Genomic DNA, 21,576 nt, shown 5'->3' on the forward strand with positions numbered 1-21,576 from the left:
AGTGAATATAAATCTTGCTGGCATGTGCTGCAGGTCCAAAGGATTATCACATTCACCATAAATATATGCAGAACATTATGAGCCACCTCCTCACGCCAAAGAGGTTAGCTGGCACCCAGACTTTATCAGGAAGTACTCCACTTTGCTGTGTCATTTTAGATAGCAAAAGTTTAATTATGCTTTATTTTTTTATTTTTATTTTTTAAAAGATTTTATTTATTTGACAGAGATAGTGAGAGAGGGAATACAAGCAGGGGGAGTGGGAGAGGGAGAAGCAGGCTTCCCGCCGAGCAGGGAGCCCGACGTGGGGCTCAATCCCAGGACGCTGGAATCATGACCTGAGCTGAAGGCAGACGCTTAACTGACTGAGCCACCCAGGCGCCCCTAATTATGCTTTATTTTTCATACTCAGAGTAAATCATCTAAGACATGCAACGAACATTGAACCTTTAAATCTTTGAAGATCCAAATCAAACAACCCTGAAAGCAAGTCAGGGTATTTCATTAAAAATCTTAAGTATTCATCACTAATATATACATGTGCATGTACAGAAATACTGTTCGTTTTTGGTAAATTATACTTTTGGAAGCGAACACTGAAAGTTGTGCCCTTGAAACTGTTAGGAATACTTACTATCTGTACAATCTTTCAATAATGCTTCTGTGATTTTAAAGCGTAAGGAACTCCCTGGACCTGGAAGCTTGCCTGCCACCCTTAAGTTCTCAGTTGTTCCTTGTCCTTGGACCATCACAGCATCCACCACAGTCAGATTATTTCTATGCAAGAAATACAGAATTTTCTCCCATTAAATTTGCATGATAAATTACAAATTCACATAAATAAATTATAGATAATTGATCTATATTTTTTACTTTTTTTTATAAACCATGTAGAAATGAATATACTAAACTTCAGAGTGAAACATTTACACTTCAAGAATTTAAAAATCTTTACACAGAGAGATGCACGAGTTTTTCATTTTTAAGAGACACATGGTACAGTAAGAACACTATTCAGGTTTTCAAGTTATAAACGTAATCACAGAGGTACATTTCATCAGGTGTGGTATGTTGTGTGCGTGTTTTGGACAAAGTGAATACCCTATTAAATAAATTAGACACACAAACACATATTAAAACAAATCAAGTAAGGACTTCTGAAAAAGTAATAAAAATCAATGCACACTTAAATTACAGAAACTACCTGATTATGATTAGTGAAGAAACAGTTCTGTTGTGAATTGGAGTAAACTTTACTTTGACAGATTTCTTTTCTCCAGGTTTTAAAATTAGGTTTAAAATTGAATGTCGAGAGAGGCCTTCTGTAAATCCTGTTGAACTCTGCAGTGGATGAGCCTTGAATCATTGGGTAAACAAGAGACGTTACTACTATATTCTCTGGATAGTTTTATAGTTTACCCCACCCACAGTCCAGTACTAGTTTCCTGAATTGATTAAATGTGTGAACAATTTCACCCCTCATGATTTAGATATTAGTTAGCTTGCAAAGAGAAGTGGGCAACCAGTGATGACCCTTCTCATTGTGCATTAAGTCCCCAAAAGGGCTTTGATCCCCACATCACCAAAGTCCCCATTATTTGTACTAGCATTTGTTTTTGTATAGAAGTCATTTTACTTTTAACATTAAAAAATTTTGAAATGTAATGCACGTATATAAAAAGGACACAAAGCTAAGAAGCATAGCTCAAATGTTTCAGCACAAAGCAAACAGGTGTGCAACCAGCACCCAGCACCCCGAAGTCCTATGGTTGCTGTTCCCACTTTCAGCCAGTTTTCCTGCTCCTTCCCCCTCTGATGGGTATCAGCTGAAGGGTCTTCAGGGTGTCTCAGATTTTTTTTATTTGTAAAAATATTTCCAACTCATATCAATCTATCTTTGAATTTTATTTTGAAAGCTCAGCACATAATTACTGTTTAACACTTTATGACTGAAAGTTTAAATAAGAGCTTAGTTTAATAACCAAAAGATGGCTTCTTGACAGCCAGTTACAGGTAAGATTTAAGTATTCATTTTTTATTAAAAATATCATAGTTCACACTTAAGGATACACTGTTCTGATTTTTAAGCAACATTAAGTTTAAACTTTTTTTGGGGGAAGGGTTGGCGACACTTGGCTACAAATGTCCACGGCTCTTCACAGCTCTGCTAACATGTGGAAGGGGAGTGAGGTTTGCATGACTTTCAGCTCTACTTGGCATAGTTAGGTTTAAAACATATAATCTATCTACCTGTGTTAGCATGATTCTACAAACATAACTTACAGTCAGTAGACTTAATGAAGCCACTACTTTTTAACTCATGCTTCTGAGGCAAAACACTTTCTTCTGCATCTAACATTCTTCTCTGTCAATGTCTACTAGGATAACAGAATATCCTGACTGCTCCAAAGTGGTTGGTCAATAAGTTCTCTTTAAGATAAACTATTCTGAGTAATTGATGGACACATTATATACTATACATATATTCCCAATAAACACTACCTAATTTAAACTCTGATGACTTGGCAAACATTTGAGGATGTTGTGATGCCTCACGGGTATCATTAAGGCCTCAATTAATTCTCAATAATTCTGTAGTAGTGGCTCTTTACAGAGTGACCAATGGGACCCTCAGGGATCTCAGAATCTTTTCAGGATATCCATGATGTCAACATTACCTTCATAACACTGACAGATGCTATCTGCCTTTTCCACTGTGTTGACGTTTGCACCAGCGGTCAGCAAATCAACGGCGGGTCAAACAACTGACCCTTCAGCTGAAGGTAAGGCAGTGGTATCTAACGTCCCTAGAGCCACTGTCTTCTTCACTGCCATGTACTTGTCAAAAAAAATTCTTACTGATTAAGCAGTTAACGATATTAATCTTAATAAATCTCAATCTTTGGGCATGTGCACTTTTAGTATTGTCTGATAAAATGGGAAGTATGCATAAAGCACTCCTGCTGCTTACTGAAGCACCATGTTGTCTTGAAAAGCTACCATTTGAGATGCAAACTGAATTATAGCTGTTTTTCTCATGGAAAACCATGTATAGTTGAAAGAATGATGGACAGTCAATCTGTGGTTGTTCAGACTTGGGTATTTGGTAGACATTTTCACAAAAATGAAGTGCATCTGTCCAATTAAGGAAAAACAACTGAATATGATTTTTTGGGATTTTGCAGAATGAATCATGTCAACATTTGGAAGCTCTGCATATCTTGGTGAACCAATATTTTCCGAATGACTGATGCATGCTGTTAGAATTAATTAAAAAGGCATTAAGATACCCTTTTTTTGCAACTACATCTCTGTGCCAGGTCAGGTCAGATATTTGTCATATACTTCAACCAAAAAAATATATCATGAAAAACTAAATGTAGAAGCAGTGGGAATCTATCTGTGTATTAGGTCTGAGAGCCATTAAAGAGATCTGTAAAAATGTAAAACAATCTGCTCTTCTTACAAAAAGTCTTTTTGGGAAAATACAGCTATTTTAAATTTTTATGTTATCGATGTTAAATGGAATGAGTTTATTATTATTACTTTATATGAATCAAATCAATATTTTAAAGATCTCTCTGTTTTTTCCCAGTTTTGAGAAATAATTGACATACATCGCTGTATAAGTTTAAGACACAACAGTCTCATTTACATATATTGTAAAATGATTACAACAGGTTCAGCCAGCATCCACCTTCTCATACAGATACAGTGAAAAGAATGAAAAAAGAATAAAAGGAAAAAAATTTTCTCGTTGTGATGAGAACTCTTAGGATTACTCTCTTAACAACTATCTATTATACAGCAGTGCTCTAGTCAACACGTTGTACATCAAATCCTTAGCACTTACTCGTCCTGTACCTGGAAGTTCATACCTTTTGACCACTTCTCTCCAATTCCCTCTCCCCTCACCCCTCTACCTCTGTAACTGCAAGTCTGATCTCTTTTTCTAGGAGTTTGGGTTTTTTCTTTTTTAGATTCCACATATAAGTGAGATATAGTACTGCTTTTCTCTGCTTATTTTACTTGGCATAATACCTTCAAGGTCCTCCATGTTGTCATAAATGGTAGGATTTCCTTGTTTTTTTGGCTGAATAACATTCCATTGTGTATGTGTGTATACACACACACACACACACACACACACACACACACACACACACACACTACAAGTTCTTTATCCATTCACTCATTGATGGACACTTAGACTTTTTCCATGCCTTGGCTATTATAAATAATGCTGCAATGAGCACGGGGGTATGGATATCTTGAGTTAGTGTTTTTGTTTCCTTTGGATATATTCCCAGAAGTGGAATTGCTGGCTCATACAGTAGTTCTATTTTTAATTTTTTGAGGATCCTCCATAGTGGTTGTACCAATTTATATTCCTACTCTTCTTTCCACATCCACACCAGCATTTGTCATATCCGGTCTTTTTGATAATAGCCATTCTAACAGGTGTAAGATGATATCTTATACTGGTTTTCATTTGCATTTCCCTAACGACTAGTGATGTTGAACATCTTTTCATATACCTTTTGTAGAAAAGATCTCTCAGTTTTAATTAATATGGTAAATACTGACAGATGTAACCCACGTGAACAAAAAACCTCTTCAGAGTCATGAATAATTTTAAGACTGTAAAGGAGTCCTGAGACCAAATACTTTGAAAATCATAGGTTTTATTATTTTTATTATTTTTTATTTTTTTAAATTTTATTATGTTATGTTAGTCACTATACAATACACCACTGGTTTTTGATGTGGTGATCCATGATCCACTGAAAACCATAGGTTTTATAAGATAAACTACAGATAACTGTGATAAAATTTATCCTAACTTTACCCTAAGACCTAGAATTTCATATTTAAAATACATTTCTGAGATCTAGAGTATTCTTTTTTTTTTTTTTTTTTTAAAGATTTTATTTATTTGACAGAGAGAGAGAGACAGCGAGAGAGGGAACACAAGCAGGGGGAGTGGGAGAGGGAGAAGCAGGCTTCCCGCGGAGCAGGGAGCCCGATGTGGGGCTAGATCCCAGGACCCTGGGATCATGACCTGAGCCGAAGGCAGACGCTTAACGACTGAGCCACCCAGGTGCCCCAGATCTAGAGTATTCTTATTCATCTTCCTACCTCTCATAGTGCCTACACTTCAGTGTTTTATACCTTGTAAATAACACTAAAGAACTTGTACTTGGTAAGAAAAAAGGTAAGTATTAGCTCATTTACTTATGTGTATTTCCTCCCTTATAAAAGCAGAGCAAAAGGAATTTCTGATTATTGAGCTTTCTAATGATTTGGAATCTAGAAAACCTTGAGCTTATTAGGTTGTCATTTTATGCATGGAAAAAACCGACCATGAAAAGATTCCAAGAGAAGGGCATGAGACTAGAATATATGACTGTCTACATTTCAGTCTGGTGTTCCATTATTTGGCAGAAAAAAGATATATTGAAAATTACTTTCTTATACAAAATTGACTTACAGACAGTAAAAAAACCTACGATTCTACAAAGGTTTAGCTAATACACGCCTTACAGACTAAAACACAAAACTATGGGAAAGAACGTAAGTATTTCAAGAACTACAGAATATCTGGTTTGACAGGCTAATTAGGGACCCCTAATCAGCAATGACCATGTGGCATGACAGTATGGGCGAGGGCTCTGGGATCTGAGAGAACTAGACCTGAATTTGGCCCTGCCAGTTATCACAGGTATGAACTTGGGCAAGTTCCTTCCTTTCCCTGAGCTTTGTTTTTCCCCTTGGGATAGTTAGTAATTGCTCAGCCTGGCTGCTTGTAATGATTACATGAAGTTATAAATGTGAATGTACCTGGTATAATGCTGACACATACTAGATGCTCATGCAATACTGGGAAGCATTCTTCAATACAGCCCCCAAATACTGAAAACCTTCCCACTGCTTTTCTTTCCTGAACTACTTAGCCACAGACTGACTTATCTAGTCAACATTCACCACAGTCTTCCTACACACCAAGGAACCATTTGAAGGGCTTCCCATGAGTTTGTTTAATCTGTTCAACAACTATGGGTCTGGCATTAACGGAGCTTACAATTTTATTTGGAAGTATTCAAAATAAACATTTAAATGATCAAGCTCAATATTTTGAAGCTTAATAAAAATAAATTATGTTAATATATACCTCATTTATATATTCTCAGGGTTTCTGGTAGCCATTATTATAAACCTTTATGGACTCAAGAAGTGATGCCTGCAAACGGGAACCTTCTACCCAGTGTGCCTCATGTTGATCTAAATCCCATCCATTCCTCCTGGGTTTTTTTGCCTCTATAATAATTATTGGACTGCTCTGGCTTCTTCAGTAACTTGCCCTTCAGCCAAATTTGAGGATAAGTCAGTAGTTTTCCTCCACATTTGCACTGATCATATCATAGAGTTATTTCTTTGGGATAGTATGAAGCTTGCATACTTACACTGTTTCTGAAGACTTGGAATTCTAGTGTTCTTAAATCAATCTTTGCCACCTTACTCAAGTTAAACCTAAGATAAAAAAAAGTACATATATTTCTTCATAAACAGCATCATAATTAAAGGGTAATTAGAGTAATTATCAAGTTTGTACTTTATTTGCAAATTACCTTTTGGCAGATTCTGAGGTCAATATTATCAGATGAATAGCCTTCCAAAAATTAGAGGCCACAACTTATAGTAATTATTTTGTTCATTTTTTATTTTTATTTAAAAAAAATTAAAAAAAATTTTTTAAAAAAGATTTTATTTATTTATTTGACAGAGACAGAGACACAGCGAGAGAGGGAACACAAGCAGGGGGAGTGGGAGAGGGAGAAGCAGGCTTCCCGCTGAGCAGGGAGCCTGATGCGGGGGCTCGATCCCAGGACCCTGGGATCATGACCTGAGCCGAAGGCAGATGCTGAACGACTGAGCCACCCAGGCGCCCCTTGTTCATTTTTTAAAACTAAAATATTTAAAAGGTTCCACTTGCTTTCTCTTTATAATCTTTCACTTTTTTATATTTTTCTTTAGAAAGGAGTTCAACATTACTTTTTCTTGTCTTAAATTGAAAACTCTTCTAGATACTTAACACATTATCAGTATCTTTCCCCAGAACGTCCTCTTAATTTTAATTATGGATCTAGAATTTCTCTAAGCCCAATCTCTTACTGTATAAGCTTCAATAAAGTTTTAAATATGTAAAATAAGAATTCAATGCTAATATAGAACATTTTGATTATTTAAAGCAGTGCTTACCTTGATATTAACTTATCTACAAAGACTGAAGGATTCGAATACAAAGCCAGAGGAATAAATTGAATATAGACAGGAACATCTGCAGGATTTTCTAAAGTAATCTCTTCTTCCTTAAACAAAGTTAACAAAACAGTAAATGAAAGGTTTCCACAGTTAAAAGTAAGAGTAGATACTTTATAGCACTATTATGAATTTCCAAAAATCAATGTCACTCTGAATACTTACTGAGGAGCAGTTTGTATTAGTAAGTGGAAATTTCAAGTGCCGGGGTGAGCTAATTATAGAAGGCCAGGAGAGCTCAGCAGTGATTTTTGATAGTATATTTTTTTGAAGGTCTGTATTTACTTCAAATAAAGCACTCAATCTAGAAAAAAATAATTTGTTAGTTACTATATCAAAACGAAATATTTGAGTTTTCTGAATATAAGAAATTCTATTAGGCTTGTATACTTGAGAAATTTTATTCTGGCCCTGAATAAGTACAGGTTTATTTGTTTTGACATTTTATTATGCTTTTAATAGACATGTATAAAGATGTCTCTGTTTTGGCACAAGGAGTTGCCAAAGTCTCTATCACTCATCACCTGTGTTGTTTTTGTACTGAATATGTGAAGGACAGATAACATATGGTGTTAAGGGATCCTAAAGGATCTTGCAGGCTAGTGGAAAGACCTAGAAAGGGTCCTGATGAATATTCATCAGTAGAACTTATGAGAAGGCAGTGCATATGGCTTTTTCCCCACGAGGTAAAAAAAAAAAAAGAAGGACAATCTTGATATGCAATGAAGATGTCAGCTGAAGTGGTAATACATATGAGGGTTTTGTGCAGATGTATGTAAAGTTATCAGCAATATTCAGGACCTCATTTGAATATTTCCCTACTTACCAGTATTCATAAGCCAGATGTTTAGAACTCAAGAACATATTCCCTAAGGAAACAATATTACACACAGGGCTAAGGTCCCTGGGCCCAAACACTGAAGCCTACTTTAACCCACAACACTACTGAATTGTGATACTCTAGTATTGGTAAGAGTACAGGTTTTATAAGGCAGGAACAGAAATTCTCTTTAACACGCACAGTGACAAGGTAACACAAAGGCAGGAGCAGGGAGAATGCCACAGTCACTGTGCACCTGGGACATGATGCTATGGGGCAGACGGGAAGCCCAGCTTCTTGGCTGTGGAGTGGTGGGCACACAAGGAGGAAGGTACAGGTTTTGGTGGGTGGGAGGTGAAGAGGTTCCTCAGCAACGCTCCAAGTTATCTATTCATAATGTTAACATTTGGAGACTGTCTATACATTGTAAGGTCTGTGATGGAAATGTAAGGGACGAAGAACTAGTGAGTTCATTAGAGGTCCCTCTCTACTTATTTTCACCACTTTAAAGTAGAAATTTAACTCTTTTGCCTTAAGAAAACTTTTGATAGTAGATAGTTCAGATAAATGAAACCCTCAGATTCAATCACTAATGGTCTGAAAAATTTATAGTACTATAAATTATTTTGATACTGATAAATACATCCAAAATAGCCAAGTGAAGAAGATCAGTTTTATCAGTTATTATATTATCAATATTCTAATCAAATTCTCTTCTGGAGCACAAGAAAGATCGTACTTCTACAGTGCTGAGGAAGTGTGTTTCTGCTTTTGAATCCAGGTATGGTAGTGATTTGTCATTAGCATGTTTTCTGCCTGCCAATGACATATGGTTGAGCCTTAGTGAACTGGGCTCTGGTGCCCCCTAAGGGCTCAGCACTTGGAAAGGGAGGAGGCAGTTCTTTTCACAATGAGCAAATGGACACTTGGTCTCCATTGTAGACTTAAACCTAGGAAATGTTTTCTTTGCTTTTACCAGAGGTCAGTGGTAGGTAAAAACTTTCTTACGCAAATGGCTGTATCTAAGGTGAACAGTGTATGCATCCTCTATAAAGATAACTTCAAATAGTTCTTTGATTTTAAGGAAGTATCTAGAGCATGGGAGAAAAGAGAAAAATGGTAGTGTGTATATTTCTGAGCAACATGCAATTAAAATGGCAATTCAAGATGCCTTATTAATAATTTTCTGAAGATGAGGCGTTATTTTCTTAGCTATAGAGAAGTAAAAGAACCTAATTTAAGAGTAACATTTAGAAAGTAGTATCAACAGAGACATTTCAAACTTGTAAAGATAGCTAAACATACTTAAAGTAAAACCACCCACCTATGACCTGAATTTTCCTTTATTCCCATCCATCCTTTGAATAGGCTTTGATGCAAATCCCAGTCAGCATCCCAAGTGTCTTCCTGCATGGCTACACCAGGCTGTACTTTGGGTTCAGCTAAAACAAGGAAACATACATTATGACAAACTCAGCCCTATAATCTATATCCACTTGTCAATTTCCCCTCAGATGATTTCCATAGTACCAAGGGATAGAGATGGACTTTGAAAGTGGCAGCCTTTCATCAAAGAATATTTTGGGTGGAGTGAAGGGGATGAGAGAGAACAGCAAGTTAACTTACATTTGGATAGAAAAGGCAAGCCAACATAGCAATGATCCCCACACTGCAGTCCAGGATCAAAATAAATGTTTGCAATCTACAAAGAGGCACAGGAGAACCATGAATCCCAAATCCACAGAAGGTCACAGTAACACAATACTAACAGATGGGAATCCTCAAATACAATGTTCTCAAACCTTTGACTTTTTTCCTGGCTCCAAGTCTTCCTTATTGCCCCGTAATCGTTTGTAGTAAAATCGCACATCTTCTGACAAAGATCGTATTTGTTGTATCTTTACCTTCTGTGAGAAGGAATTCATAATATTTAAGCTTTGATGAACTATCTTCCCCTGAAGAAAACAAACAAACTCATTAGTATATGGTTGGATTTTCTTAAGAACACACAATTTAGAGCTGACATATTTTTCAGAAACCAAACCCCAAAAGACACTTAGAATTTTTATCACTTGATAATCTCTAATTTTGTAATCAGAGCCCTCCCAAATATATCTATACTTATCTGTGTGTGTGTGTGTGTGTGTATATTTGTTGTTTTCACGGCCTGTTATACAAAAATTAGCAGGACAAATCTCTGTAATCTTGTGAAAATGAAATAAGAAAGTAAGAAAAACATTCATGTTTGATGTTAAAATAATGAGGCTACCAACAAAGGTAACAGAGATAGCTCTGAATAAAGGAAATGGTCATTGTCAGTTTGTTAAGCAAGGTTTGTTTACGCCAAGGCCAGACTGCCCTCAAAGTATCCAAATTCAGGATGAAATAATTTAGTTCTAAAATCAAAAGCCAAACAAGACAAGGCAAAAAAAAAATCAGATTTATTTTACTTAGAAGTATTTTCTTTTTAAAAGAAAAATATCATTTGTGCCAAAAAGAAATCAGACATCTTCTAAAAATACAGGTTATCAAATATCTCATTAACACAGCAGACAGATTAAATCACCAGATGAGCAATGATTGCTCTTATCAGCTGCATGCTTCTCCCTATGATAGGGTATCAAATTTTAAGTAAAAAATTAAATGATTTAAATGATCCACAATAAGAATTATATTATAATCTTTACTTTCTTTTGAGTACAGAATTTTATCTTATAATCTGATTCCTAGTCATTTGAAGAAGTCTCGAAAATGACCATACCCACTGGGCTAATATCTGGTATTAGAAGACACAGAAGTTAAGAGAGTGCACAGAAAAAAGAGTTGAATGAGAGTGAGGTTAAAAGTAACACTCATCGGGGTGTCTGGGTGCCTCAGATGCTTAATAGCATCTGCCTTCGGCTCAGGTCATGATCTCAGGGTCCTGGGTTCGAGCCCCGCATCGGGCTCCCTGCTCAGCGGGAAGCCTGCTTCTCCCTCTCCCACTCCCCCTGCTTGTGCTCCCTCTCTTGCTGTGTCTCTCTTTGTCAAATAAATAAATAAAAAATCTTAAAAAGAAAAAAAAAGTAACACTCATCATTTGCAGCCCAGCCAGAGGGAAACATAGCAGGAAGGTATCAGAGGTCAGGCATGCTGCTGGGACGGGGAGAACACAGGAGCAGGAAGCACAAGGCCTTTGATAGCCCAAGCCTGGCATCTAACCAGCTGTGTCTTCATGGCATGCACTGGTAATAATCATTTTGCTCAAGTCCATGCCTTGTCTCTCAGGAGTGTGTGTGTGTGCGGGTGTACGTGTGCGTGTGTGTGGCCAGGTGGGTGGGTCAAAAGAGGTAACAGATACAAAAGTTCATTTTACGATGGTATTCAAATATTAAGTATTAAACCACAAGTACTTGAAATGCTAATTTGGATGTACTGTATGCTTCAATTGGCGCTAGTATACTCCACTGGACAAGAGATTTTACAGAATCAGGTGACTGTTATGGAATGAATGTGAACCCCCCCTCCCCTCATTCATATGTTGAAATTCTAACCCTCACCGTAATAGTATTAGAGGTGGGGCTTTTGGGAGGTGATTAGGTCATAAGGGTGAAGCCCTAATGAATAGGATTAATGACCTTAAAAGGAGAGACAAAAGCGCTTGCCCTGCCTCCCTGCTCTTCCGGTTATGTGAGGCTATAGTGAGAAGACAGCCATTTGCAAAACCAGGAAGAATGCCCTCACTGATACAGCCGTACACCGGATCTGCCCGGTGCTTTGATCTTGGGCTTCCCCGAATACAGAACTGTGAGAAATAAATGGTTGTTGTTTAAGCCACCCAGTCTATGGTAATTTGTTATAACAGCCTGACTAAGGTAGTAACATCAAGTTAATTTGTGATTCTAAGTAAATAATCTGGTAATGTAAGCCATCTGAGGATATCTAAAAGTTTGATCCTACTTTGTTCAAAATCAACACCTTTTTTTTATACAGATGCTTTCTGATTTACCATTCATCGGCCTTTCACTGTGTCATCTACTGAATTATTCCCCTCCAGGATTTATGCTGTGTTTAAGGAGATCACTGATTGAAAAGGCAGCTGAAGAAAGGAACAAGGTCTTTTTGGATAAATAATGAAGCTGAGTTCTATATAGTCAGTGCAAAGTGGAATGACAAGACAAAGATTTAATTAATCAAATATGCTGAACCTATGAACTCAAAATTGATCTTTTTAAGGTACTAAATTCTAAATTTAGGTTTTATTATATATAGCATTAAGATTTTTACAACGTACTGTTTTCTCATAAACCACCACATCTCCTTCCACAGGGTAAGGGACACGTCTACATTTGCCCCCAAGTCTCCTGAACTGACCACAACACCTTCCTGCAAAAGGCTGTGGTGGTCTCTTGGTTTCCCCATTTCTTTTCTCTTTATTCTCTAGGTTCAAACTCTAAGTCATATTTTTGACTCTATCTACCCTACCCATACCTGCTTCTACATGCCAATTTCTACATCCTGCTTTTCATTTATGAATCATTGGCTCATTTCCCAATCTAGATAGAAAACTTTTTGAAAGAAGGGACTATTTCTTATTCCTCTTTATACCTCCTATGGAACCTGGTTCAATGTCTTACCTTAAAATAAGCTACGAACAAAGAATAACTGACTTTACTGTTGGATTCTAGGAACACAGAGGTAAAGGCAAAGGAAAAAAATTATAAAAAAAATCTATAAATTAAATCTCTTACTGGAAAGGAAGGTGGAAGAACCATATGTTTTGGGAAGCAAGTCAGCGAACCCACTGCAATTACAGCCTTCACAGGAATTGTTAGGATCTGTGGAGTGAAGCAGACCATAGAAATAAGTGTTTAAGTCTGAGATTGATCTTGACCATTACTGCATTATTTTTGAGGATGTAAAAAAAGTCATCTTGGAACTTATATTAGCAATAACTATCTCAAAAACAATATTAAAATTACCCACGAAAACTGTTTAATCAATGTACTCCATAAAATGCTCTAAAATACATTTCCATGTATTTTTCAGTGATTCATTGAAAACATGGTAAGACAAAACAATGGGGAAGGAATGAAGAATAGATTTTTCATAACATAGGTTATTTTGTAGACTATTAATTTAACAAAGAAAGTCAAATTGTACTCCTAAAACAGTGTATGTGACACTTCACATTTTCTAGAGTTATACAGTTCTGTATTTTTTGTATGCAGCAATAAATTAACATCAACTTAATTTAAAAAGAGTTGAACATTATAGATGTTGAATATCAACTCACTCTGTATGTAACTCACAAAGATACTTAAGATATTTTTTCCTAATTCTCATTTTTATCCATACTAACAAAAATTTGTCTTAGCTATGAAATGTACTTATTTTTCTCATGAGTGATCAACATGAATTTTTCACTTTTGGAGGTAATTAATTTGACACACTCCTAACAAATCTATTATTATTATATATTATTTACATACATTATTATTATTAAATGATCAGTTCTGTTTATTCTGAATTAGCTTTCTTTCATGTGGGGGTTGTATGTGCTGAAAACAGGAGACCAGTGGAAGCAACTTGTAAATATTAAATTAAAACACTTAAGTGTGGCAGAAATATATCCGTTCAAAAATCTCATTGAATGCAACATGTTAAACACCACAAAGAGTCTTTCAAAAGCTCAATGATCTTCACTCTGCCCTTGAACTAGAATGACTCATGTAAATACAATCATAAGAACTCAAATTAAGATGTGATTTCCTGATTGTATCTTCCTTTTTGGAAATATTACACAGGAGTATATTAATGATTACAAAAGAATCAGTGATCTCATTCAGGAATTTCAGTCAGGATCTGTGCAATGCTATAACTATGTGTAAGCAGGTTTCTAACAGAGCAATTATAAATGTGCCAAAGCCATTTTTCTTTTTTTTAATTTTATTTTATTATTTATGTTAATCACCATACATTACATCATTAGTTTTTGATGCAGCGTTCCATGATTCATTGTTTGCGTATAACACCCAGTGAACCATTCAATACATGCCCTCTTTAATACTCATCACCAGGCTAACCCATCCCCCCACCCTCCTCCCCCCTAGAACCCTCAGTTTGTTTCTGAGTCCATAGTCTCTCATGGTTTGTCTCCCCCTCTGATTCCCCCCCTTCATTTTCCCCTTCCTACTATCTTCTTTTTTTTTTAACACATAATGTATTATTTGTTTCAGAGGTACAGGTCTGTGATTCATCAGTCTTACACAATTCACAGCGCTCACCATAGCACATACCCTCCCCAATGTCTATCACCCAGCCACCCCATCCCTCCAACCCCCCACCACTCCAGCAACCCTTAGTTTGTTTCCTGAGATTAAGAATTTCTTGTATCAGTGAGATCATATGATACATCTTTCTCTGATTGACTTATTTTGCTTAGCATAATACCCTCTAGTTCCATCCACGTCATTGCAAATGGCAAGATTTCATTTTTTGATGGCTGCATAATATTCCACTGTATATATATACACCACATCTTCTTTATCCATTCATCTGTTGATGGACATCTGGGCTCTTTCCATAGTTTGGCTATTGTGGACATTGCTGCTATAAACATTAGGGTGCACGTACCCCTTCAGATCACTACATTTGTATCTTTGGGGTAAATACCCAGTAGTGCAATTGCTGGGTCGTACGGTGGCTCTATTTTCAACTTTTTGAGGAACCTCCATACTGTTTTCCAGAGTGGCTGCACCAGCTTGCATTCCCAACAACAGTGTAGGAGGGTTCCCTATCCTTGCCAACATCTGTCGTTTCCTGACTTGTTAATTTTAGCCATTCTGACTGGTGTGAGGTGGTATCTCATTGAGGTTTTGATTTGGATTTCCCTGATGCCGCGCGATGTTGAGCACTTTTTCATGTGTCTGTTGGCGGTTTGGATGTCTTCTTTGGAAAGACGTCTGTTCATGTCTTCTGCCCATTTCTTGATTGGATTATCTGTTCTTTGGGTGTTGAGTTTGATAAGTTCTTTATAGATTTTGGATACTAGCCCTTTATCTGGTATGTCATTTGCAAATATCTTCTCCCATTCTGTCGGTTGTCTTTTGGTTTTGTTGACTGTTTCCTTTGCTGTGCAAAAGCTTTTTATCTTGATGAAGTCCCAATAGTTCATTTTTACCCTTGTTTCCCTTGCCTTTGGCGATGTTTCTAGGAAGAAGTTGCTGCGCCTGCCGTCAAAGAGGTTGCTGCCTGTGTTCTCCTCTAGGATTTTGATGGATTCCTGTCTCACATTTAGGTCTTTCAACCAATTCTGAGTCTGTTTTTGTGTGTGGTGTAAGGAAATGGTTGAGTTTCATTCTTCTGCATGTGGCTGTCCAATTTTCCCAACACCATTTGTTGAAGAGACTGTCTTTTTTCCATTGGACATTCTTTCCTGCTTTGTCGAAGATTAGTTGACCATAGAGTTGAGGGTCCATTTCTGGGCTCTCTATTCTGTTCCATTGATCTATGTGTCTGTTTTTGTGCCAGTACCATACTGTCTTGATGACTACAGCTTTGTAATAGAGCTTGAAGTCCGGAATTGTGATGCCGCCAGCTTTGCTTTTCTTTTTCAACATTGCTCTGGCCATTCGGGGTCTTTTCTGGTTCCATACAAATTTTAGGATTATTTGTTCCATTTCTTTAAAAAAAGTTGATGATATTTTGATAGGAATTGCATTAAATGTGTAGATTGCTCTAGGTAGCACTGACATCTTCACAATATTTGTTCTTCCAATCCATGAGCATGGAACATTTTTCCATTTCTTTGTGTCTTCCTCAATTTCTTTCATGAGTATCTTATAGTTTTCTGAGTACAGATTTTTTGCCTCTTTGGTTAGATTTATTCCTAGGTATCTTATGGTTTTGGGTGCAATTGTAAATGGGATCAACTCCTTAATTTCTCTTTCTTCTGTCTTTTTGTTGGTGTACATAAATGCAACTGATTTCTGTGCACTGATTTTATATCCTGCCACTTTACTGAATTCCTATATGAGTTCTAGCAGTTTTGGGGTAGAGTCTTTCGGGTTTTCCACATAAAGTATCATATCATCTGCAAAGAGTGAGAGTTTGACTTCTTCTTTGCCGATTCAGATGCCTTTTATTTCTTTTTGTTGTCTGATTGCTGTCAAAGCCATTTTTCTGAAGTTGTTTTTAGTTAAGAGGTTTTGGGTTTTATGAGAAAACTAGGAGCTAATGAACACCAAGATTTTGTAAACTATTCTCAAAAGTTCAGTTTTTAAGGTTTAAGACAAGTAAACTATAACTTTATCAGTAAACTTAGTTGTTTCTATAAAAACAACAAAAAAGAGACTGAATTATCAGAAAAACCTCATTGACATGAATCCTCATAGTCTTTACCTCATAGTCTGTGGTGATCTGTATGGCTCCATCATGAATCCCTTCCAGTTTTTTTGCAGTAAGTTTGACTCTGAACACTGCAAAATAGCCTGAAGCTAATATTACCTGTATGTGGTAGAAATGACATCATTCATTAGCCTTGCTAGTTGCAGTTTCCTACTAAAATGGTAAAGAACACTATTTGTGATGACCTGACCTCCAAATTCTAATATATACTGTATGACACTGAATTACCATACCATCTTGTACAAATATCTCAAAATAATGCCCATTCTTAGATGCTTATTCTACACTTATTCCATGGACCACCAAGAAAACTGGCTCAGGAACAGAGTCCCATCTGCCAAGGTGGAAAGGGGTATGGTCCTCACACATCATGCATGTACCTGCACCGACAGAGAGGGTGAGGGCTGGAGCAAAGGGAGTCAGATCCAAAAAAGTCATCACCAAGACTGATGTCAAGGGACTTATCCTCTTCTTCTAGGGGATTTTTTGGGTTCAGGTCTTAAATTTAAGTCTTTCATCCATTTTGAGTGATTTTTGTGTGTGGTGTGTGACAGTGGTTGTCCACTCTTCTTCTGTCAGCACTTTTCAGTTGTGAAATTCCCCCAAAAAAGTAATTCATTTTGTGAAGATGTACTTTAATAATTAGTTATATTTTATCTAGAATTCATAGTTACCTTAAAATATAAATGTTGATACACCAAACATACTTTCTCCTTTTAAAAAGCATTTTCTGTGTTGGTTTTGTGCAATCCTAAGACTTTCTACTCTACTGTGTAGACTGCCCAAATCAGAACACAGGTCTGAAGAACACAGAATTGCTGGCAATGTGTGTTTCATAAGGAACAGGACAATAATGTAGTTCATAGCTTTGGGTTTTGGGAAAACAGTTGAAAGTTTAAGGGTTTTAAGCTTAAAAAAATTCATTTTGTGGAGTTGCTATTTTGAAGTTGGCACCTCACTACAACTTCCTATTTTAAGAGTTCATAACAATGATCTCATCTTTCTGTCCCTTGTTTTTAAATTTATAGTTTTATATAAAAGCTAATTCTAAAACCCTAAATTGTCAAACAGACTTTATGTTATTAAATGGACCTCTGAAATTTAAATAGTATATGTTAACATATGCTATTTATTGCTAGGAAATGATCCAGATTTCTAGAATTATTAGATTTATAATGTCTTACTAGGAAACAATAAAATTCAAACACCTGGGAGTAGATATACATACGATTTTACTCTAACTTTACTGTTGAAAGGAATACATTAATGGCAGGCTTAATTATTACCCTTTTTCAGCATTCTATTTTTATTAAAAATAAAACCTCAGCTGGAGTGACAAATACTACTTCTCAAGGATATATACTTGTTTTAAAAGGAGGCTTTATTTAATCAAATTTAAAACATTATAAATTATTAAAATAAACAGCCATAAATTACCACCGTTCACAAATATCTGATTATGTAGCATGAATGCTACATAGCTGCAGTTAGAATATACCTTATTTAGTACTGTTTTCTACTTTTTCATAAATCTTCCAAGTTTCTATACACAATCATATTTATTTTTTATTTGCTTCATATTCAATCATAAAAGCATGCTTTACTTTTTGTATTTGACTGTTTCCAGGTATTTGAAATTATTAATAACACTATTATAAACATCTTCATTTTCACAGCTCTTAGCTCTTTTTAAAAATTTTTAATACTTTTTATTTATCCTAATATATCCAAATTAGTAACATTTCAACATGTCATCAATATTAAAACATTATCAATATTTTAATATTATTATTAACAGCTTACAGTCCCAAACTAAGTCTTCAAATCTGGTGTGTATTTGACACAAGACATCTTAACTGAGACTAGCCACATTTCAAGGGCTCAGTAGCCACATGTTAATTAGTTCCTACTGTCTTGGGCAGCACAGTTTTCTACCAGTGAGCTTTTAGCTCTTTAAATTACTTCCATGGGAAGAATTCCCAGGAGTGATACATATTGCCAAAATGCCCTCCAAAATAATTATTCTGGAGGGTTCTTCTGGCACAAACTATTTAAATAAATTTTTATAGCTTATGGCAGTCCATGGAAGTGTATCTGTCAACCATCTCTGTGCATAAGGACATTTTCTCCTTCTTTTGTAAGACTGCCCCAAGAAGTTCTATCCTTAACTTACAGATGAGATATGTTATGCCCCTTTTCACACAAGGTAATTCTACTAGTTCTGTTCTGAATTGGTATAAATTCCAAGTTCCACTTCCAGTAGTGGTAAGGGCTTTGACTGATATATCTGTTTTCTCTTGTTTCATGCTCTTTTATGACCAAATGTATGTATTTATAAGACAGAGTAAAAGTACATGGGCAGATCTACAAAGGGATCAAACAAGGTTTATCTCACAGAAAACTGGCCAGAAGTATTCTGTATAATTGAAAACTTTCTACCAATGTGCAGGGCTATCTCTTTTGCCAAGTAAATTCAATGAACATAGGGTTAGTTTAGTACCAATGGGAATTTCTCTTGTAATGACACTTGTGTTACAAAAAGATTATTTAAATTTTCTTTGTTACAGAACCTTTTATGACAGGGTAGAACTTAACTCCTTTGGGTTTCAAGTACCCTCATCATAAAAGGAGGGAGTTGAAGTAGATTGCCCACAAGAACCTTTTAATATTAAATAACTGATGCTATTATGAATCTCATAAAAATATTAGTTCAAGTATGTGTCGTAGGAATAGACTTTTATTTGGGGTTTAAACATACAACTAAGTTTAAGGAAACAATAAGAAAGTTTACTTACTGATGACTGGTCTGATAAAGAGGATTTTTCTAATTCTGGAAGGCTTGCAATTATTGTAGTTCTGTTGCCTCTTTCACTAGCTACAAGTTCTATTGATAAACCGTCTCCTATGATGTGCCAACTTTTTATAGCCAACTTAAAAAAAGAGAAAGGTATGAAAGGGATTATTGTAGCACTAGCATAAAACACTTAAATGTGATTTAGAATAAAAACAGATTTTTTTTTTACCTCAATTGGATTGCTGTTTATAATCGCAAATAAAATATTGCTTGCTTCTGTAGCACTCAATATGCCAAAATCTATGAAACGTTCCTCTATTTTGGGGGGTAATACAAAGTACTGAAAAGATATAAAAGAACTAGATTAAACATTAAATCACACTTATATAAAAGCAGGGTATCAAGAGAAAGTAGCTGTATGGACATACTAAGGTTTCTATATTTTATGTCAATATACACATATATACACATATATAAAATATAATTAAGAATTCTGTACAATGAAGTATTATCAGTAATCAGAAATGAAGACATTCATAGTCTCTCTGGAATAACTATTTCTCCTCTGAAGGCACGTAAAAGAAGCAGGAAGCTAAAGTACTAGGGAAGGGTAAGTAAAACCCCAGAGGATTAGTCAAAAAATCCTTGGTCTCAGTAAACATTATGTATTCATGAGAGCAGCCAAAAATACATAATCACTCAAGCAAAACAAATGAAGAAGGAGTGGGATAATATTGAAAAGCCCCTCCAGCTCTGAAATTCTTATTGATGTTGGCTTTTTGGGGAACTACATCTCTACATGTTCTAATTTTCTTTTTATCTTTCATATCTCTCATCAGTTTTATTTTTTATCTAAAATTCTTTCACTGATTATCCTAAGGATAGCTTAGTTTGGATTTTTTTTTTTTCTCCTGGCTTATTTTCTATATTAGAAAGACCTTTATTCTTTCCTGCTATTCCAACTGTGTGTCTTTACCACTTTACTCTCTTCTTTATTATTTGGTTCTTTTCTTTACGCTGTATTTCCTGGTTTTGGTCACCACCTCCTTAGTTTCTTCTTTGCCCTCCTTGTATTATTTTTTCCTGCTTATTATTTTCCTCCACTTAGTGTTTGTTTTCAGTTTCCCCATGATTGTAACAGTTTAAAAGTAAAACCAAGAGAAAGCACAACATGGAAAATACCTAAGTGCCAACTGTAACAAAAGGATTCATCTGTGTCACGACAAGAGATGGCTACTGGGAAGGATGAAAACCAGTTATCTTGAAAGTACTGAGAGGAGGGATTAGAGCAACTTATAGAGCTCATGTACAGAAGCATGTACAAAATGATTGCCTAATAATACCTGAACACACAAAAGATGGCTGGGAACTTAAATTTTAAAGGTACAACATACTTACATCTAAAAAGCCTGTATATACCCTCACAGGTAAATGAAATTTAGAAGCATTGGTAATAAGTAAAATATTGTTATCTATGTGCATGGATGATGTGGAGGGCATAAAAAACAGTGTAAAAATGTATCCTGATTCATTTGGAAGAATTAAGACTGGTTTGCTGAAGTTGTGAACCTAGGAAATGAGGGGAGAGAAAAAAAACAATGGGTCAGCATCATCTAGTTGGTAGATCAGTAAAATGAAAAGTATGAGGGTTCCCAGACATACTTTAAACATTGTTTTGGCTTCTTCTGGTAGCAACACATCATGAATGAGGATTGCAAAGCTGAAAGTGTTAGTCAGGTAAATTGGCCTTTCCACGGGGTCAGCAGGACTGTCTCGGATGTGAAATAATGTGGCAGCATGATCAAATCCCAAATAACTATTTGAAAAAAACATAAACAAAATAAATCATTTTTATCTCTATGCGTTAATTTAAAATCCAAGTTCTTCTGTTGTAATAATTTTACATTTAACATTAAGGACTGTTACTTGAGAATTAGAACTATGAATATTTTAGAGCATGAGCACATGATTTAAAACAAAACTTAGATTGCAAAATATCGACATGTAATATAAAGAACTATTCTCTATTGAATTATATGCAATCAAACAATTAAAATCAAGAATGTATTAACAGAAAGTTTTAAGCTACTTAAAAAAAATCATGTTTATCATTTAATTGCAACCAGCTTTGTTAAAATAAGTTCCTACCAAGTTGGATATTAAACTATTATTGTTTCAAGTATAATCCAAAAATGAACTACATATATTGTTACCCATTTATAAAAAGTTGTAATTCTAGAACACTGTTTACAAG

General features: G+C 35.6%; 1 protein-coding gene across 1 annotated transcript in view; it reads right to left on the reverse strand.

Moving 5' to 3' along the window:
• Positions 1 to 21,576, reverse strand: part of TMEM131 (transmembrane protein 131) — a 232,772-nt gene that overhangs the window by 39,685 nt on the left and 171,511 nt on the right. Inside the window, exons 14-27 of the mRNA XM_078056643.1 lie at positions 20,985 to 21,138; positions 20,721 to 20,891; positions 19,552 to 19,662; positions 19,324 to 19,458; positions 16,523 to 16,627; positions 12,871 to 12,957; positions 9,943 to 10,095; positions 9,767 to 9,842; positions 9,465 to 9,582; positions 7,486 to 7,624; positions 7,261 to 7,370; positions 6,465 to 6,531; positions 1,205 to 1,356; positions 635 to 777 (exon numbers count right to left, since the gene is read on the reverse strand). Coding sequence (XP_077912769.1) covers positions 635 to 777; positions 1,205 to 1,356; positions 6,465 to 6,531; positions 7,261 to 7,370; positions 7,486 to 7,624; positions 9,465 to 9,582; positions 9,767 to 9,842; positions 9,943 to 10,095; positions 12,871 to 12,957; positions 16,523 to 16,627; positions 19,324 to 19,458; positions 19,552 to 19,662; positions 20,721 to 20,891; positions 20,985 to 21,138 — 1,721 coding nt within the window. The remainder of the gene's footprint in view (positions 1 to 634; positions 778 to 1,204; positions 1,357 to 6,464; positions 6,532 to 7,260; positions 7,371 to 7,485; positions 7,625 to 9,464; positions 9,583 to 9,766; positions 9,843 to 9,942; positions 10,096 to 12,870; positions 12,958 to 16,522; positions 16,628 to 19,323; positions 19,459 to 19,551; positions 19,663 to 20,720; positions 20,892 to 20,984; positions 21,139 to 21,576) is intronic.

The sequence above is a fragment of the Halichoerus grypus genome, chromosome 10 (genome assembly GCF_964656455.1).
Source record: "Halichoerus grypus chromosome 10, mHalGry1.hap1.1, whole genome shotgun sequence".
NCBI lineage: Eukaryota > Metazoa > Chordata > Mammalia > Carnivora > Phocidae > Halichoerus > Halichoerus grypus.